At 44.3% G+C, this 19790-nt stretch overlaps 1 protein-coding gene across 1 annotated transcript in view; it reads right to left on the reverse strand.

Moving 5' to 3' along the window:
* csmd2 (CUB and Sushi multiple domains 2) overlaps positions 1-19790 on the reverse strand; it is a 338433-nt gene that overhangs the window by 99981 nt on the left and 218662 nt on the right. Inside the window, exons 27-28 of the mRNA XM_070541492.1 lie at positions 1801-2003; positions 1464-1655 (exon numbers count right to left, since the gene is read on the reverse strand). Coding sequence (XP_070397593.1) covers positions 1464-1655; positions 1801-2003 — 395 coding nt within the window. The remainder of the gene's footprint in view (positions 1-1463; positions 1656-1800; positions 2004-19790) is intronic.

Genomic DNA, 19790 nt, shown 5'->3' on the forward strand with positions numbered 1-19790 from the left:
TCCTCTCCTCTCCTCTCCTCTCTCCCTTTTCTGCTCCCCTTCCTTCTCCCTCTCCTCTCCTCTCCTCTTTCCCTTTTCTGTTCCCCTTCCTTCTCCCTCTCTCTCTCCTCTCCTCTCTCCCTTCTCTGCTCCCCTTCCTTCTCCCTCTCCTCTCCTCTCTGCTCCCCTTCCTTCTCCCTCTCCTCTCCTCTCTCCCTTCTCTGCTCCCCTTCCTTCTCCCTCTCTCTCTCTCCTCTCTCCCTTCTCTGCTCCCCTTCCTTCTCCCTCTCTCTCTCTCCTCTCCTCTTTCCCTTTTCTGCTCCCTTTCCTTCTCCCTCTCCTCTCCTCTCCTCTCCTCTCCTCTCTCCCTTCTCTGCTCCCCCTCCTTCTCCCTCTCTCTCTCTCTCCTCTCCTCTCCTCTCCTCTTTCCCTTTCCTGCTCCCCTTCCTTCTCCCTCTCCTCTCCTCTCCTCTCCTCTCCTCTCTCCCTTCTCTGCTCCCCTTCCTTCTCCCTCTCTCTCTCCTCTCCTCTCCTCTCTCCCTTCTCTGCTCCTCTTCCTTCTCCCTCTCCTCTCCTCTCTGCTCCCCTTCCTTCTCCCTCTCCTCTCCTCTCTCCCTTCTCTGCTCCACTTCCTTCTCCCTCTCTCCTCTCTTCCTCCCCTCCCCTCCACCCCACTCTTTTCCCTCTCCTCTCCTCCCCTTCCCTCGCCATCTCCTCCCTCCCCTTCTCTCCTCTCCTCCCCTTCTTCCCCCTCTCGTCCTCTTCCCTCTCCTCCCCTCCTCTATCCTCCCCTCCACTATCTTTCTTCCCCCTCTCCTCTCCTCTCCTCTCTCCCTTCTCTGCTCCCCTTTCTTCTCCCTCTCTCCCCTCTCTTCCTCCCCTCCACTCCACTCCACTCTTTCCCCTCTCCTCTCCCCCCCAATCTCCTACCTCCTCTCCTCTCCTTCCCTTCTTACCCCTCTCATCCTCTTCCCTCTCCTCCCGTCCTCTATCTCCACTATCTTTCCTCTCCCTCCTCTCTCCTCCACTCCCCTCCCCTGCCTCCTTTTCCCCATCCCCCTCTCTCCTCCCCTCCCCTCCTCTCTCCTCCACTCCCCTCCCCTCCTTTCTCTTCTCCCTACCCCCCCAACCCCCCCCCCCCCCCCCCGCCGTCCTTTCCTCCTCTATCCTCCCCTCCTGTCTTCGACCCTCTCCTCCCTCCACTTCTCCCCTCTCCTCACACACAGATGATGCTGAGCCGTGTGGGGAGCTTTCAGAATTCAGCCTGACACGACAGCAGCGACCTTCTGAAGTTTAGCGACGTGTGACTTACCTAACCCTAATATACTTCTACCTTTAAACGTGTCTTTGTAGACTAAAACACGATTGTTTTAGATCACACATCCTGAGCTGCATTAGGGGCTGTTTCTCTAAACTGGTTAAGGACACAAATCCATGTAGTACTGAAGCATAATTAGTGCGTGCATGCTGGGTTTTGGCAGCACCTGTGCATGTGGGGGGGTCTGGCTGCCAGAAGTAGCGACCGTTGATCTCCGTGCATGTGATCTTGTTGGCCCCCTGCAGGATGTACCCAGGATCACACTGGAACACCACATGGTCCCCAGGCTCCCTGCTGTCGCCGCTGCGGGTGCCATTAGTCGGCATGCCTGGGTCATTGCAGGAGGTCGCGGTAGAAACTAAAGAAGTAAATGTGGAGTTCATCAGTGGAACAACATGAAAACTCTCAGCAGCTGTGACATCTAAAGTAGCCGTTGTTGGTATCTAAACAGTGAGTGGTGAATTTATTGAGAGCCGTCCAGTTCCTGTTTTAATCGTTCTCACCAGAAAACTGCAGAGCAAAGCCCTGCTTGCTGGTGAAGAAGTCTGTGGTGAACTGCAGAGTGACGGTGTTGAAGGTGCTGTGAGCATCTACGGGCAGCGCCGAACCGCTCAGGTCCCTCAGCAACACCCCCCCATCCTGGGGACCATCCCAGATCCGAAGCACGTCGTGGACTTCCTCAGTGTGGAAAACCAGGAAGTGCAGGCTGATAAAACCAAACAAAACAAGCAATTTTAGTTCATCTGTTACTCAGTGTTTACATTCTGTTAAACATAGAGATGTTGTCACACTCCAAACCTCCTCAGGAAATGTCAAAATATGTACACACACACGCACACACACACACACACACACACACACACACACACACACACACACACACACACACACACACACATATATATATATATATATATATATATATGTATGTATTTGTCATGCAACCCCTAATATACGTAAATATTAGGGGTTGCATGGCTTAATTTTTTTTAAGTCGACTGTCAAGTAATGAAAATCGAGTCGACTTTGACCATTCATTGATGACGTCATACATGGGGGGGGGGGGGGGGGGTTTGGCTCGCTGGAGTTTTTGACAATTGAGCTCCGCCCTGCTGTTAAAATTGCGCCCACTTTTTCAAAGCTAACACACATCTCTTTTAACGACGGTAGTTTCTGCATCCTGCTTCAGCCCTCTCCCCCCTCCCCCTGTGCAGCGGCTGCAAACTCACTGATGCGCCTGCAGCCTCTCAGAGTTCCTGCTGCTCTAAACATTAAAATAATTATTTGATTTTCTGTTCCTCACTTCTGATTACCTTCAATGGTGTCTATTTGTTGCAACCACCAGGTACAAAAACAAACTTGTTTTTATTTGACTATTTTTCTGTCCTGTCTCTGTTTATTATCTTCCTGCATCTCCTTATAACCCTAAAGAACAACTGCTACCTGGGTTCATATATATTCACCTTATGAGTTACCTTTGAACTGCAGTTCTAAAAGATCTACCGACCGCAAAAACACCAGTGAGGTGCGTCACCGGAGGACAAAACAGGTGATGTGCTCAGCTCCACAGCAGCGAAACGCATCGGGCACAAATAAGAGACAGAAAACATAAAAGGAAATGAGCCGGCATGAACGATCGCGTGTTAACTTTGTTTTTGAGGTGGTGACACCTAATTTGATAATGTTACTGTGGCCGTGGTCAGGACGCTGATGTCTGGAGCGAGTCAACGATCAGAGCTTTGCATGCGCAAGCTGGTTAAGGTTAGGGTTAGGGTTACGGCCACTGATGATCAGTGGGTGTCCGGCGTGCATTTTTGTAAGTCTTTGGTTGTATGTGTATGTGTGAGCATGAGGGAGGGAGTGTGTGACTGTGTTTGTGTATGACTGTATATGTCAGGTGGGGCCTTTGACTCCTCCCCTCTCCTGGGACCTCCTTTGATGATATAGATCTTCGTATCCCGGGTCAGGGAGTTTAAGATTTGGCGTCTGCTTGATCAATCCCGGTCGCTGCCTGGTGAGGTCTCGGTCCCTGGGCTCTGCTGGGTCCCCGGCAGGGGTGGTCGCCCCGGGTCCTGGGTCGCTGGGTCCCGGGCTCGGCCGGCTAGGGGGTGGGAGGCTGCGGGCGGGCCTGTGGGCTTGCCGCTGATGTCTCCCGTGACTCTGCCGGCTGCTGGTTGTGGCCCCCCGGGGCGATCCTCTGTGCCTCTCGAGGGGGGCGGGGGGCCTTTCTGGTTGCAGTCCCCTTGGGGTTCCTGTGTTCTGGGGCAGTGCCTGGATCTCTGGGACTTGGAGCTCCCCCCATCTCCTACACATCTTTGGGGCCAGATCTGTGGTCCCTCACACTCTCTATTGGACGCTCCTATAGAGAAACCTTACATTTGTCTTTTCCTTTCTCTTTCACCTCTGTCTCCGTGTCTGGTCAGAATTACAAAGCATTCAAAAACAATAACAATAAAATTTGAAGTATCAGGCGTGACATTTAAAGCAGACGCTTTGATGGTCCACCTGAGAATAAATCTGTAAGGCTTGTTACCAGCATTCAAACATCAACTCTGCTTGCTTCACAGCCAGACAGAACACGGTAAAAAAAAAATAATAATAAAAAAAAAAAATATATATATATATATATATATATTTATATATATATAAGGAAATGAGCCGGCATGAACAATCGCGTGCTAACTTTGTTTTTGAGGTGGTGACACCTGATTTGATAACGTTACTGTGGCCATGCTCAGGACGTGGATGTCTAGAGCGAGTCAACGATCAGAGCTTTGCATGCGCAAGCTGGTTAAGGTTAGGATGGGGGTGAGGGGAATGTTAAATTGCAAGAGGGTAAAGGTCACAATTCGGTCAAATGTCCGTTTTACGGCGGGCGTCGCATACCGACGCTCTGGCACAGCGCGTCGCCTCCCAATTCGCAGGGGCTCGTCACCTGCTGTCTTTTGCGAGGACTGCATCATTATCACGTGACAGCGACTAGTCGATGAAAGGCACAAAAAGTCACTAGTTGACACAACCCCTAATATATATATATATATATATATATATATATATATATATATATATATACACATACACACACACACACACACACACACACACACACACACACACACACACACACACACACATACACATCCTGTAGAGATGTTGTCACATACCTGAACTACACTACTGGATGTTTTTTGACCTCTCTTTCTAACATTGTCTAGAAGGTTAAACAAACGTCCTTTTTAAAGTAATTTGGGTCCAAATTCAGTCTTTATGAATTTTGTTTCAAATGAGACCAAAGTGTAAATTTAAATAATTGAAGCAGCAGATAAAAAAATAGTTTCTATTCATCAGTAAATGATCAAAGGAAAAGCAGATGAAAAAGAATCTTTTTGAGTTAATAAAATGAATAATGAAGATAATTAGAGATAAAAACGGTACAAGCAGAGCGTGAAACAGGAAAAATAACTTTTCAGAGTGAATCACAGGATCAAACACACTCAGTGAAGGTTCCACAGAGTTAGTCAGAAGCACAATTTTGGCGTTTCAGACTAGACACCAAAAATATGAAGCTGTCACAATGTCTTTTCTTCAATTTAGCTGAGGCAGTTGTCAACCAGCTGGTGGTCCAATGGCTGTGAGACGCTGAGTGTCCCTGCATGTGTATGCCCTTGTGTGTGAGGCTAGTAGCTTAAACGTGAGAATTCAGGATGATGCATGTTCCTGGAGATGTCTGAAACAGAAATAAATTAAACTCGTTCAAAAGGATGTTCTGTGTAGACCAAGGGAGCATTCCATGGTTCCAACTATGCTCCCAACACTGAAGCTGCACCATCATACGCTAGGGGCTGGCATCAGAAATTAGCGTTTCCATTGACTCCCATATTTAAATGTCAATTTCACAACTGGAATTAACATGTTTACAGCCTGGTTCAACAAAATGCCACAACACAATAGCAAAAGTTACAACACAACACAATAAAAGCCACAACACAACAACCAAAAGCCAATATACAAAAGCCACAACAACACAAAAATGCCAAAACACAAAAAAGAATTGCCACAATACAACAACAAAAAGCCCAAAAAAAATCCACAAAAAACAACAAAAATCTGCAACACAACAACAAAAAGCCACAACACAACAACAAAAAGGCACAACAACAACAAAATAACAACACAAATCCACAACACAACAACAAAAAACCACAACACAACAACAAATAGCCACAACACAACAACAAAAAGGCATAACAACAAAAAAGACCACAACAACGAAAACCACAGCACAACAACAAATATCTACAACTAAAAACAAATAGCCACAACAACAAAAATCCACAAAACAACAACAAATAGCCACAACACAACAAAAAGCCACCACACAACAACCAAAAGCCACAACAACAAAAACCATAACACAACAACAAATATTTACAACTCAAAAACAAATAGCCACAACACAACAACATCAAATAGCCACAACAACAAAAATCCACAAAACAGCAAAGGCCATAACACAACAACAAAAATCCACAACACAACAACAAATCCACATCACTACAACAAAAATCCACAACAAAACAGATTGCCACAACACAACTATAAGCCACAACACTATTAAAAGCCACAACACAACACAAAGTCCACAACACAACAACTAAAACCCACAACAAAACAACAAATTGCCACAACACAACTACAAATAGCCACAACACAACAACAAAAAGCCACAACACAACAACAAAAATCCACAACACAACTACAAAAATCCACAACACAACTACAAATAGCCACAACACAACAACAAATTGCCACAACACAACAACAAATTGCCACAACACAACAACAAAATCCCACAACACAACAACAAAAAGCCACAACACATCAACAAAAAGCCACAACACAACAACAAAAAGCCACAACACACCAACAAAAAGCCACAACACAAGTACAAATAGCCACAACACAACTACAAATAGCCACAACACAACTACAAATAGCCACAACACATCAACAAATAGCCACAACAACAGCTCAGTTGCCTAGTGGTAGAGCGTCCGCCATGAGACTGGGAGATCAGGGTTCGATTCCTGGTCGGGTCATACCAAAGACTTTGAAAAAATGGGACCCAATGCGTCCCTACTTGACACTCAGCCTTAAAGGGTTGGATTGGGGGGTTAAACCACCAAATGATTCCCGAGTGCGGCTGTGTCTGCAGCTCACCGCTCCCCCAGGGGATGGGTCCAATGCAGAGAACAAATTTCGCACACACATTGGTGTGTGTGACAACTGATGGGACTTTAACTTTAACAACACAACAACAAATAGCCACAACACAACAACAAAAAGCCACAACTACAAAAAAGGCCACTACATAACGAAAGCCACAACACAACAACAGATTTGTCCAGTATATATGTCGATGATCTTAGTTTCGGGGGTTAGCTCAGTTAGCTAGTAGCTATGTGGGTTCATTTGCTCACACCCTCAGCCCCACTCTCAGCTCAACCTCTTCTCATAATTTTGGACTGTCATGGTGTGAGGAGACATGACACGGCCAAGATGGCAGTGATGGGAACCACCCAGATTTGGCTTCATTTAGAGAAATGAGGGAAATGGGTGGTCCTACGTCCAGAATTAATATGACTATGGTGTAAACCCATCTGAATTCTCTGAACTCATCTAAATCTGATAAAAGTTTGGAAAAAATTGCAATAAAAATGTTCTCACAAATGTTTACCAAGTGAATTGCTGACTCACACGAGGCTAAATGAAACATGATATATTCTGATACTTAGACCTGCTTTCGTTTCATCCTCTACACAGCTGTGAGTATCTGTCCTGAGGCTCAGGATGGATAACTGAACCTGTCCACCACTCATCTTTTTAAAAACATTCTAAATTCAGTGAGCTTGATGCTAATCTCTGGCCCAGTCATCATACATAGTCCTGGTTGCGTTAGTATCCTCATTTTATTACCCACATATACTAACAGAGCCCTGAGCTATGGATGATGCAGAAGGGAAACAGCAACCCACTGATATGTCGGTTTTAGCAACAAGCCCCAATGTTTCTGCATAATTGGTGTCAGACTCTGATTCCCTTAGTGTCTGATGTGTGAGCAGCAGCCTGTGGCTACTCCACAATCTATTTTTTCACCCCCTCTGAAAAAGCCTCCTGTCATGATATTTATGAATGAAATGCACATAAAGCTAACCGATGCAGATAGGCGCACCAGCAAACCTTCACATAAATGTGCAGTGAAATGCATTTTAACGCTTTTGCTGCATTATGAGATCTGACATAATCGTTCACGGCTGCGAGCAGACACCCCAAAGGAGATAAACACATCTTCATCTGATAGCCATTTTCTCTCAAAAGCAGAACCTTAAATTACCAACTGTTGTAAAACTAGAGAAGTATAAATTCACTTGCACCCAAAAGTCCATTCATAAAACTACCTCCAGTTAAAACTCTATTGGAATAGCTACAGTGGTCACCTGCTGATCTCATTGAACCAAAGGCTTTGTTCAACAGTCTAGCCCCCAAAACACACACACACACACACACACACACACACACACAACACACACACACACACACACACGCACACGCACACACACACATCAGGGATAGATACCTTTACTTGAATCTATATGGTACCAATTCCCAGTACCTACAAATCGATACCGGTACTTAACGGTACCCATTTTCGATACTTTTGAGTGTTTAATAATTATTTCTCTTTTTTAATTCAATATTTATTATTTGACCAATTTATAACCGTATTTGATAAATATCATAATAAATAAAACACAACTGTTTGTATTTTATCATTGTAGTGTTGTACAAAATTCTTCAATATGAAAACGTTTAACAACTGTTTCTAAAAGACACAAAAACAAACCCAGCTCCATGGACTCTTAATCCTTGTAAGGTTATGAAGTTCATTGTTTTCAACTCCACACAGCTGCCCCCTGTGCACAATAACACCCGTGTAGAAAAACCAAGGTCGGGTGTTCCTCAGACTGTTTACATTCCAGGAGAAGAGTCCGAAGGAGAAGAAGAAGCTTTACTTAATCAAAGTACTTTATTTGTGATTAAAATTATTAGAAACAGATGTTGATCAACAATAATCAAGTGAATGATCTGTGAAATAAATATGTCATGAGTTATGTTTAATGAAAACAGGACTACGGCACAGACAACTGATCCTCATCTCCATAGAAACGCATGACACATTGTTCCAACCAATCAGAGCTTTCCGCTGCCGCAGGAGAATCTGGTGTTGACTTCAAGTGTCCAATCCACTTTACTACAACTTATCAACAATTCAGAGATATAAAACAAGGCAACGCCATTTTAAGCTCAGTTCCATTTTGACTTCAGTTCTAGTCACCGTCATCCTAAAGATAAGCACAGACTGGCCAGATGTGTTTTCTTCTTTAAACTAAGAACTGTGAAGCTGGAGATTTTCGTCGTTTAACAACCAGACGACATCCTTTTCAAAATAAGAGCACCTGCTGACGCGCCGCCGAACGGTACCGGGGTCGACCCTCCAGACGGGCTTTGAAACGTTGTGACCGCTGCACCGACAGCTCCAGCGTACACCCGAGGTTCTTGGACCTGGCATTTCCTGATCTACCTGGGAGACCCCCCACTGGGTACGTACACGGCAAAATAGCGGCTCATGTCATCACTTTATAAGCCTCGTGATATCTAGTCATAACAAAGACTACCAGATTCAATGACGTCATCCTAAAGAGTCTGAACCAACCACACACACACGCACCAACACAACATCCAAATCCATTTTCATCCATCACAGAGTTAGTCCTGGTAGATTGTTTAGAATTTATAATTACAAAATTAAAGATTCTCAAACGATCCCATCTCTCTCTCTTTTCTTGTCTCAAAGTCAATACAGAGTGTTTAATTAAACTCCCTGATGATAAAAACAGCCTATTCTTCTGTTTATAAAAAGTGATCTACTTACAGTGTATTAAAATACAACTCTAGATAGATACATCACTTCAATTCCGTTACATCCTCTTCTAATCCCTCTGGAATAACCCTGATAAGGAGACATGTATTATAAACTACAAATGAAACTAAAACAAACGTCGATACCATACAACAGTTTGTATTTTAATATTGTGATATTTCACAGACTAAACCAGCTCCACGTATTACTGTTCCTCTCCTCTGGACAAACTGTGTGATGGTGGGTCCTTGTAGTTTTATCAACTGCAAATTACACTGAAGCAAACATCTTTGCTATGAACTAAATTTACCAAATTTGACGTTCATTTTCAAACTGTTTATTTTTCCTACTCGGAAGTTGGAATTTCCGAGGAGAACGCAAACGCACCATTAGCTATGTAAACAAAAACTAAGCTATCAAGCTAACATTGTCTTAAAAAGTTTATTTTGCTGCTGGAGCAGATTAAGGTGCCTCATACTTAGGTCGTTGTCGCTGGTTTCATCATCACCCAGTCTTCTAGTCTAATTTAGGCATTTTGCGGAGAAAGAGAACGCACTATTAGCTGAACGGAAGCTAACATATCAAGCTAACGTTATCTTAACCATTTTATTTACCTACCAGAAGAGATTAGGATGATGATGCCTCGCTGAGATCGTTGTTGCTGGTTTCATCATCACCCAGTTACCCGTCTCATTTAGTGAAGTAGACCCAAACTTCAGAGCGCTTGTTCTGTCCAAGCACCATACACTGTCAGATTGTCATGCACATATTACAGCATATATCCATCTGACAGACCATGTATGTCAGACTGACATTGTTGTAATCCTACCCTGCACCCTAACTCTTACCTTAATCCAGGGGCACCATACTAGTCAAAGGAGCATACATGCAGATAATGAGCACAATCTGCATGTTTGCTACTCTGACTAGTATGGTGCTCTGATACAACGCCTGGCGCTGCTGTCTATTTTGGCAAATCACTGTCTCGCAAGTTTGCATTATGAAGGATAGGTACCGAAACAAGGCACCATTTCACATGACGTGAATCGGTACTCTATGGACTATGGAATTTGGTCAGTGCCTTAAAAAGTACCGACATTGGTACCCATCCCTAACACACACACACACACACACACACACACACACACACACACACACACACACACACACACACACACACACACACACACACACACACACACACACAGGAATTTCCCAGAATTTGCATCGATCAGCCAAAAACACCACGTGTACCAGTGTGTGTTGACGTGTCTGGAGCATGGATGTGCACGTGTGGGCGAGTACCAGTACGGTCACATGTTGGTTCATGTGTTGATAGGCCTCATGTTCTAATGCAACTCTCAGGAAGCACTGAAGGGCAGCATGTGCCGCCTCAAGCCTTTAATGTTTAGAGGAAGATGAAATGGTGGGTGGAAAGGCAGACGCACACCGAAAAAAGTAGGAGGTGAAGAAGGCAAAAGAAAACACGGCCACTGATGATCAGTACCGGGCTACCGGAAGAATAGATGATGGATAGAGGATACGAGGTTCATGGAGAGCAGATGAAGCTCCATAAGCCGTAGGGATGTGGGTGGAGGAGTTGGATGAATACGGGTGCCGCGAGATGCATGTTAGGATAATTGGTTTCTTTCATAAAGCATCTAAAAAGCAGGTTTCCTTGTCACTGAGGAAGATGGGATGATGGTGTAGAGATAAAAAGATGGAAGGACGATGGTGATGATACCAGACTGGAAGCAAATATTACATCTTCTGCTTAAAATTAACCCTAACCCCATTCGAACACATTAAGGACTAGACGACTGACTTTTCCTTTTTGTTAAGTCAATCCTCCAGGTTATTATTTTCTAAAAAGGTTCTTAGTAAAAGCTAAATAGCATTCAAGAAGGTTATTTTTATTTAATTATGCTGAGAAATGTCCGTTATCTACCAGGGAAATTCATTTAAGAAGCTTTTTCAACAACAGCACCAAGAACTTAAATGCCTCGAGGCTTTTTCCATGAGATAAGATTTTATCTGATACGGGCTGTTAGGTCCCTGTACGACCGGTGTCAGAGCTTGGTCCGCATTGCCGGCAGTAAGTCGGGCTCGTTCCCAGTGAGAGCTGGACTCCGCCAAGGCTGCCCTTTGTCACCAATTCTGTTCATAACCTTTATGGACAGGATTTCTAAGTGCAGCCAAGGTGTGGAGGGCATCCGTTTTGGTGGCCTGAGGATCAGGTCTCTGCTTTTTGCAGATGATGTGGTCCTGTTGGCTTCATCAGAACGTGATCTTGGAGTGGTTTGCAGCCGAGTGTGAAGCAGCTGGGATGAGAATCAGCTCCTCTAAATCTGAGACCATGGTCTTATGTTTATGTTTATGTTTATTCATTTCGCAGACGCTTTTATCCAAAGCGACGTACAAGTTTTTTTTTTTATATAACCTGTAGGGCATGTTGTGATGTGTGGGGGAAACCGGAGTACCCGGAGGAAACCCACGCATGCATGGGGAGAACACGCAACTCCACGCAGAAAGGCGAGTTTTGAACCTGCGACCTTCGTGCTGCGAGGCAACAGTGCTAACCACTGCGCCACCATGCAGTCTTGATTCAGAAAAGGGTAGAATGCCTTCTCCGGGTCAGGGATGAGGTCCTGCCCCAAGTGGAGGAGTTAAAGTATCTCAGGGTCTTCTTCACGAGTGAGGGAAAACTGGAGCATGAGATCGATAGGCAGATTGGTGCTGCATCTGCAGTGATGCGGGCGTTGTACCGGTCTGTCGTGGTGAAGAGAGAGCTGAGTCAGAAGGCAAAGCTCTCGATTTACCAGTCGATCTACGTTCCTACCCTCACCTATGGTCATGAGCTTTGGGTAGTGACCGGAAGAACGAGATCACGGATACAAGTGGCCGAAATGAGTGTTCTCCGAAGAGTGGTTGGGCTCTCTCTTAGAGATAGGGTGAGAAGCTCGGCCATTCAGGAGGGGCTCGGAGTAGACCCGCTGATCCTCCACATCGAGAGGAGCCAGTTGAGGTGACTCGGGCATCTGGTCAGGATGCCTCCTGGACGCCTCTATGGTGAGGTTTTCCGGGCACGTCCAACCGGGAGGAGACCTAAAGGTAGACCCAGGACACGGTGGAGGGACTATGTCTCTCACCTGGCCAGGGAACTCCTTGGGATTCTCCAGAGGAGCTGGCCCAAGTGGCTGAGGAGAGGGAAGTCTGTGCCTCTCGACTTAGGCTACTGCCCCCGCGACCCGACTCTGGATAAGCGGATGAAAATGGATGGATGGAAGATTTTATTTCAGCACTCGGTCTATTGCGTTTCACTGAAATCTGGGATATAGGCTGGATTAGACAAATGAAATCTGCTGAAGTGTATCAGAGAGGCTGTGGACAGCAGCCCACCAACAGGAAGTGTGTATTGACGTGTTATTGTAACAGTTGGTGGCTTTTGTGATTCGCACCTTGGAACTAGAGATACAGTTTTATTTGCTCTCATGTTCTCTGCTGCCTCTGGGACATGGGCACAGAGCACACAGAAATGAACTTTATCAGAAAAGGTCGTGACCTGACACAACGGCGTTCATGGTTTTTCATTTTATCAGTGTGATAATATTTAATCCTTCACTTCTGTTTTGCTTCTCACTTGCCCAAAATTCCGATCCCATTTTCTCTCTCATCATTTATTTACTGAGTGATTTTAAAGAACAGGAAAAAGGTTTTGTCTGCGAATGCAGTCAACGTCCGGGAGAATCATAAGAAAACCTGTTTTGAAGTTTACCGCTGAGGGCTCTCCTTCACACTTGGTCCCCACTTAATGAGATAAAACAGTTCGATCAAGTGTCAGAGAAAATGCCGCTAGGAGATGAGCCGTAAAAGAGAGGGATGGAACAGATTCCTAAGATCTCTTTTGATTCTGCCTCGACTGTTTTGTATTCACATGAGAGAAAATAGAGAGGGAGAGTGCCGAGGTCCTCTCGTATGAATACAAAACAGCATTGCTGCAATCACGAGTCCTGTGAGGAATCTTCGGAGGAGGTGTGTGTGTGTGTGTGTGTGTGTGTGTGTGTGTGTGTGTGTGTGTGTGTGTGTGTGTGTGTGTGTGTGTGTGTGTGTGTGCATGAAGAGGATAAATAATTAAGTATGTGGGGGTGTGCACAGATTAGTGTGCGGTATGAGTTAGATGTGAGATATAGAGCAAACACAGTATTGCAGCTGCTCCTGTTCTCAAAGCTAATTGTGAAAGTGTGATCCACACAAGTGTGTGTGGTGGCACTGGCCCTGCGGGATCCCTCACACATCCACACAGCAGGCCGAAACACCGGGGCTGCCTTGAAACCTGACCGACCCAAACTGTGGTCAAAGCAATCTTTGTCCAGCTCATTTGCTGTGATCTGAATGATGCAACAGCGAGTAAGCGCTGCAACCCGGATAAAAAGAAGATTGTGATAAAATAAGGGCAGGAAGAGATGTGAAAGTGTGGATAAAGAGCAGGGCCGTGCAGAGACCTTTGGCGGGGCGGGTGCTCAAAGTATAAAAAAGGGCACCTATAGAGCAATCCAACAAGTTAGAAAATTCAGATAATGAGACCCTTGGGTTCAAACAACATAATAAAAATATATAAATTAGTGTCATTAGTGTTAATGTTAGTTCATAAATAATAGTTTTAGTTTTTAAAGCTGACTAATCTAGAGATGTTACAACCACATTTTTGCCCCTGATCCGAGTCCAAGTTGTTTGATTTTTGATTATCTTCCAATACTGAGTCCTGTTCTGATACCAGGTGGTGATGCAACGCATTATAAAAGAAGAAAAAAGTCGTCCTTCTGTATTTGTCATTTTGTTGTTTTAGCCTGAAAAGGTCACTCATTCAGTAAGTACATTTAACAGGAATCAAGATACTTTATTGCTATTGCACAGGTGTACAACCAAAGATATTTTGTGCTTACTAAAGACAGCTCTAGTAAGAGGTAGTAAAATAAATGTAAAATAAATGCAACCACAGAGACTTATCCATGTGATCTACAGCTATGTTAGCTGAGATCTTTTTCCTGTCAGTAGAAAATTCTTGATCCCGTTCTATGATCTCACTGAACTTAACACTAAACATGAGAGCTCTGCTACCAACCCAACAACAACAACCTTCACACAAAGGCACCATCATCACATACGTGGCAGGAGTCGCAGAGAAACTTAGAAGAATCTTCTCCAAACACAACATCCCGGTAAGCTTTAAACCCAACAACACCCTCAGACAGAACCTGGTCCATCCAGAAGACAAAACACCCAAACAGAAGCACAGTGGGGTCGTTTATGCAGTCCAGTGTAGGAGGACTGTCCAGATGTTTACATTAGAGAAACTAAACAACAATTACACAAGAACATAACACAACACAGGAGAGCCACCTCTTCAGGTCAAAACTCTGCAGTCCACCTTCACCTGAAGGACAAGGGACACCTTTGAAGATGACAAAGTCCACATTCTGGACAGAGAAGATAGATGATTTGAGAGAGGAGTAAAATAAGCTATCTATGTCAAAACGTAAAACCCCTACTTTAAATAGGGGCGGGGCTTAGATTTCACCTTTCCAGAACCAATAATGCAGCTTTGGTCAAGGTCAAGGTCAATTTTACTTACAGAGCGCATTTACAGCAGCACAGCTACACCAAAGCGCTGTACAAGGTAAAACAAATCAAGATACAACAAATCAACAATAAAAACCTAAAATAAGATGAGCACACAACAGTCACAATCTATGATAAATACTGTTAAAAACTATTAAGATGCTCAAGTCAACCTGCATTAAAAGCCAAATCAAAAAATTGCGTCTTAAGAAGGGATTTAAAATGCTCTAGATTCTGTGTGGTCCTGATGTTAAGAGGTAGCTTGTTCCACAGTTTGGGCCCAACCACAGAGAACGCTCTGTCGCCGCGAGTCTTGTGGCGGGTTTTTGGAACTGTTAAAAGAGCTTGAGAGCTGGACCTCATGGTTCTGGCAGGGACGTAAGCGGACAGCAGCTCAGAGATGTAAACTGGGGCCAGGCCATGAAGGGATTTAAAAACAAAAAGTAAAAATTTGAAACGGATCCTGTAAGAGACAGGAAGCCAATGGAGAGAGGCCAGAACCGGGGTTATGTGTTCCCACTTGCTGGTTCCAGTCAGCAAGCGAGCTGCTGCATTTTGGACCTGAAGTCGGTGTGGGGAGGACTGGCCCAGGCCAGAATACAGGGAGTTGCAGTAGTCCAATCGGCAAGACACCAACAGGTGGATGACATGTTCGAGGACATTAGCAGGAAGGTATGGCTTCACCTTTGCTATCTGCCTTGAATGATAAAAACCTGATTGGACCACTGCACTCACCAGTCTGTAAAGATTAAAAGAACCGTCTAAAAACACACCAAGGTTTTTAACACAGGGTTTTAGAAAACCAGAACAAGGACCAAGAGGACCAACAGCGTTGTTTAAAAGATTAGAACTTTTTTTTTGAATCTCATTCAGTTTCAGTCTAGGTCACACCTTCCTGCATCTAATCAACACGATGACTCACCATCAATAGAGGCTAACGACTCATCAGGAGATGGAGAGGCGGGGTACTCAGAGTAGTTTCTGCTCTTTAAACAACAACAGACAGCTACAGCTTATGAGCTTGACTCTCCCATATTCCAGTTAGAACTGACAAAGCTCCTCAGAGGAGAAGTGAAATGTTTTAAAGAAACCAAAGAAGTCCAGTTGCCTTCATCTGAACTCTTTGGAGTAATAGTCAATAATAAAAAATACACAATAAAGTAATAAAACGTATATAATTATGCTCACATTCACTTTTACCATCTCTTTGTGGGAGGCAGAAAATTTATCACGTTTAACCCTCTTATGACCATAAATATAACAAGTATTTTTTTGTTTTATGGCTTTAAAATTGTAATAAAATCGTAAAATGTTTGTAACTCTGCTCCTTTTTTCAGAACAACCTCAGCTTTCAGTGTCTGGTTTGTATTTAGTGTTTATGTTTATTAAAGTCTGTAAAACTGCAGCTTAAATGAAAAAAAAACAGATTTGAATTTTCTTTACATTTATTACTAAACAGGAACTTCAAAATGACTTGAGCAAACTATGTCAGACGAACTTCCGGTATTTAAACCCAGAACTGTGTTGCAAACACTCAGAAAACAGTGTGACCCCTGACCTCATGTTAACCAGTTTAATGACTGCAGCCTGTCTGTGACCACAGGTCTACGCTCTGGTTCAGAGAACGGGATACAGTAAAATAAATACTAGGTATCATAAAATAACACTCATAGGCTACTTCACAACTGTAGCTGCATTTCTACCAGCATTATGAAGATCAATAAGCAGATAAAAGGTTAAATCTAAACATTTCATTACAAAAAGTAAACTAATAAAATTCTGCACTGATAAAATGATATTTTCAGCTAAATAAATATTTATTGTACGTATAAATAATGCTGGAATGAAGCTGAATCATTTAGTAAACAGTGGAGTGTTCAAATAAAAACCAGTGTGACTGTAATCCGTCCCTCCTCATGTCACCATCTACAGAAACAGCCTTCTGGGACACCTGACCAACCAGGTGGATTTTATTTGTGACGTTTCCATAACTTTATAAAAGCTGCTGATGAAGAGGATCAGATCATCTCCTCCTTTCGGTTCTCGCTCTCCCGTCGCGGTTCGCTATGTTTCTTTCTGTGACGCTGCAAAGCTGGTTTCCTCCTAATAGCGATTTTTGGAGTAACATGAATTACATCATGTAATACCTCATTGGAAAGCTCGTTTTATGTACTTTTAGAACCCGTTTAAGTATTTTTATTCGATTAGTAATTCAGAAGTTATGACCTGGAGAATCTAGAGTGAGACATTGATTCTTTGAGTTTCTGCAACACTTCAGGAGAAGTCTCTCTCATGTCTCATTTTCTGTCCCAGACATGCAGCTAACTGACTCTGCTCCACACACACTAACCACGGACTCAAACGCGCGTAAACAAAAGCTCTGATATTAAAATCTATCCAGCTGACGTGAAGCAGGCAGAAAAGAAACTTACAGGTAGATGAACGCAGACTCCTGTCCGCAGGGAAAACACCGGTCTGTCGTCTCCATGGCTACAAGGTAGAGCGACAGCAAGGACAACCAATCACGCGTTAGTATGATGCGGCAGAGCCAATCAGTGAGCTTGTAGGCGGGTCTAAGGGAAAATAGCCTTCAGCTTGAGGCGGCTGCCTCTGCATGGTCCTAGTGCCCGATTTGTATCACAGTATAACAGTTTTGTACGTTAAAATCTGACGAACGACCGGAAAAAGGGCACTTTGGGCACTTCGGACAAAAGGGGCAGGGTCTCAAGCACCCTCCGCACCCCCCTCTGCACGTGCCTGATAAAGAGGGGTGGTCATGGTTAGCACATTCTTTGGGATGAGATGGAACTTTTAGAACCGTGAGTGAACAAGTACACACTCAGGGGACACGCCGACTTCTGAACTAAGGGCATTATAACACAAGACGAGGTGGGTTTGGTTCTAAATATGGTATGTATGATAGAAGTGGCCTCTAAAGTTGTTTTATCGGCAGACGAGTCCTGGTGGGGCTGGGTAAAGAGCAGGGATGCTGGTTTTTATGGGCTTTAGAGGTCAAAGATGGACGAACATACTTAGAGATTCATGCCAACAAGCAGATAGATCGAGTCCGTGAATGTGGCCTTCATGAGTCTCGTGTAGTGTGAGAGCTGGCTTTGCTCTTGTTTGAGTCGTATCCAAACATTAAGTGGTTTAACCTTGGGACAAGGAGATGAATGATGACTCTGGGACTAATTACACCGAGCTGTCATGGAGTTAGAATAACTATCACTGATGTAAGCAGTCACAACAGCGTAACAGGCTGCATCCTATTTTACAACTTTCAAATTAAATGACACCAGTTCTCCTGAAAAGTGAAGAAGTGAAATTACTCGTGTTAGATTCCCCTTTGGGTTTGTGCAGCTGTGATCAATAAAAGTTACATCACTGGTGGTGGCTCATCACCTCCTTCATCAGCTTTGTTATTTGCATGTTCAGTATTCCTCTCCTTGCTCCCTGTCTCCTACTTTAGTCAGTAACTCTTGACAAACCTGTCAGTGGGCTTTTCAAACAGATTCCTGCTGTCACACCACCGTGGCTCTCTCCTAAACTCTGTGCAGCTCGCTGAGTGCCGTCTTCCACTGATATACAAGTCCCTGAGCTAATGCATTGCAAATTCCTCTCAATTATGGATTGCGAGCATAGGATCAAAGACATGGGTTTGGAGAATACCGAACAGAGGTTTGCCAGTGATGCAGGGACAGTGAAGGCACTGATCCATCTAAACTACCAATGCAGGAGAGACTCGGAAATACCACATGGTGTGAAGTAGGGCAGAGCTGAAACTTTAAAGCTGGCAGTCTAAAACGTTTTATTGTCATCTGTCTGTAGAGGTGAGCGATGTGAAAAGATACACTCATGAAGGATTTGGACATGTGGATCAGATCTACTAAAGCTGAGTTTGAGGAATGAACAGAATCGGTGTAGGGATTGTTTCTGCCAGGATTCTTTTGGATGTGACATGCTCCTGCTTCAGCTTGACTTGGTTAGCTTGGGTTTATGTTGCAGCCGTAACGATATGTTAGCATCGCTGGCACCTGTTTACACCATTATCTCAAGTGGCTTCAAATAGAAAATGGTTACCGTAAATCCTCTAATATTAGCCTGTATTTAATTAACTGCCGGGTATCATATGTTGGCCGGTGTCGGAGTCTGCAGAGGTGAATAATGGCCGTTTTTTTATTGCGGCCGGGTGGAATGTGGTAACAAGCAAGTGCGGGGGGCGGTTGTGTCATCCGTCTCACTTTTGATGTGCCAGTGATAGACCGCGAGGGTAACTTTAACCGTGCGGAGACGAAGAGGAGGCAAAAATTTGATATCAAGTTCGTGCTGATTATGCTGCAGAACACTCTGGGGAGCAGTAGCAGGGGTTGTATGAACTAGTCACTAGTCGACTTCACCGCGCTATAGTGACTTGTTATGCCTGTCATCGACTTGTCGCTGTCACGTGATAATGACCGGCAAGATGCAGTCCACGGAAAAGACAGCAGCCTGCTGTCAGCAGGTGACAAGCTCCTGCGCGTCGGGAGGCAACGCGCTGTGCCAGAGCGTCGGTACCGACACCCGCCGTAAAACGGACATTTAACCAAATTGTGACGTTTACTCTCTTGCAATTTAACCTTCCCCTCACCCCCATCCTAACCTTAACCAGCTTGCGCAGGCAAAGCTCTGATTGTTGACGCGCTCCAGACATCTGCATCCTGAGCATGGCCACAGGAACATTATCAAATCAGGTGTTGCCACCTCAAAAACTAATTTAACACGCGATCGTTCATGTCGGCTCATTTCATTTTATAATTTCTGTCTTTTATTATTTTATTTGTGCCTGATGCGTTTCGCTGCTGTGGAGTGGGGCACATCACCTGTTTTGTCCTCGGTGACGTACCTAACTAATGT

The sequence above is a fragment of the Nothobranchius furzeri genome, chromosome 11 (assembly GCF_043380555.1).
Source record: "Nothobranchius furzeri strain GRZ-AD chromosome 11, NfurGRZ-RIMD1, whole genome shotgun sequence".
Classification (NCBI taxonomy): Eukaryota; Metazoa; Chordata; class Actinopteri; order Cyprinodontiformes; family Nothobranchiidae; genus Nothobranchius; species Nothobranchius furzeri.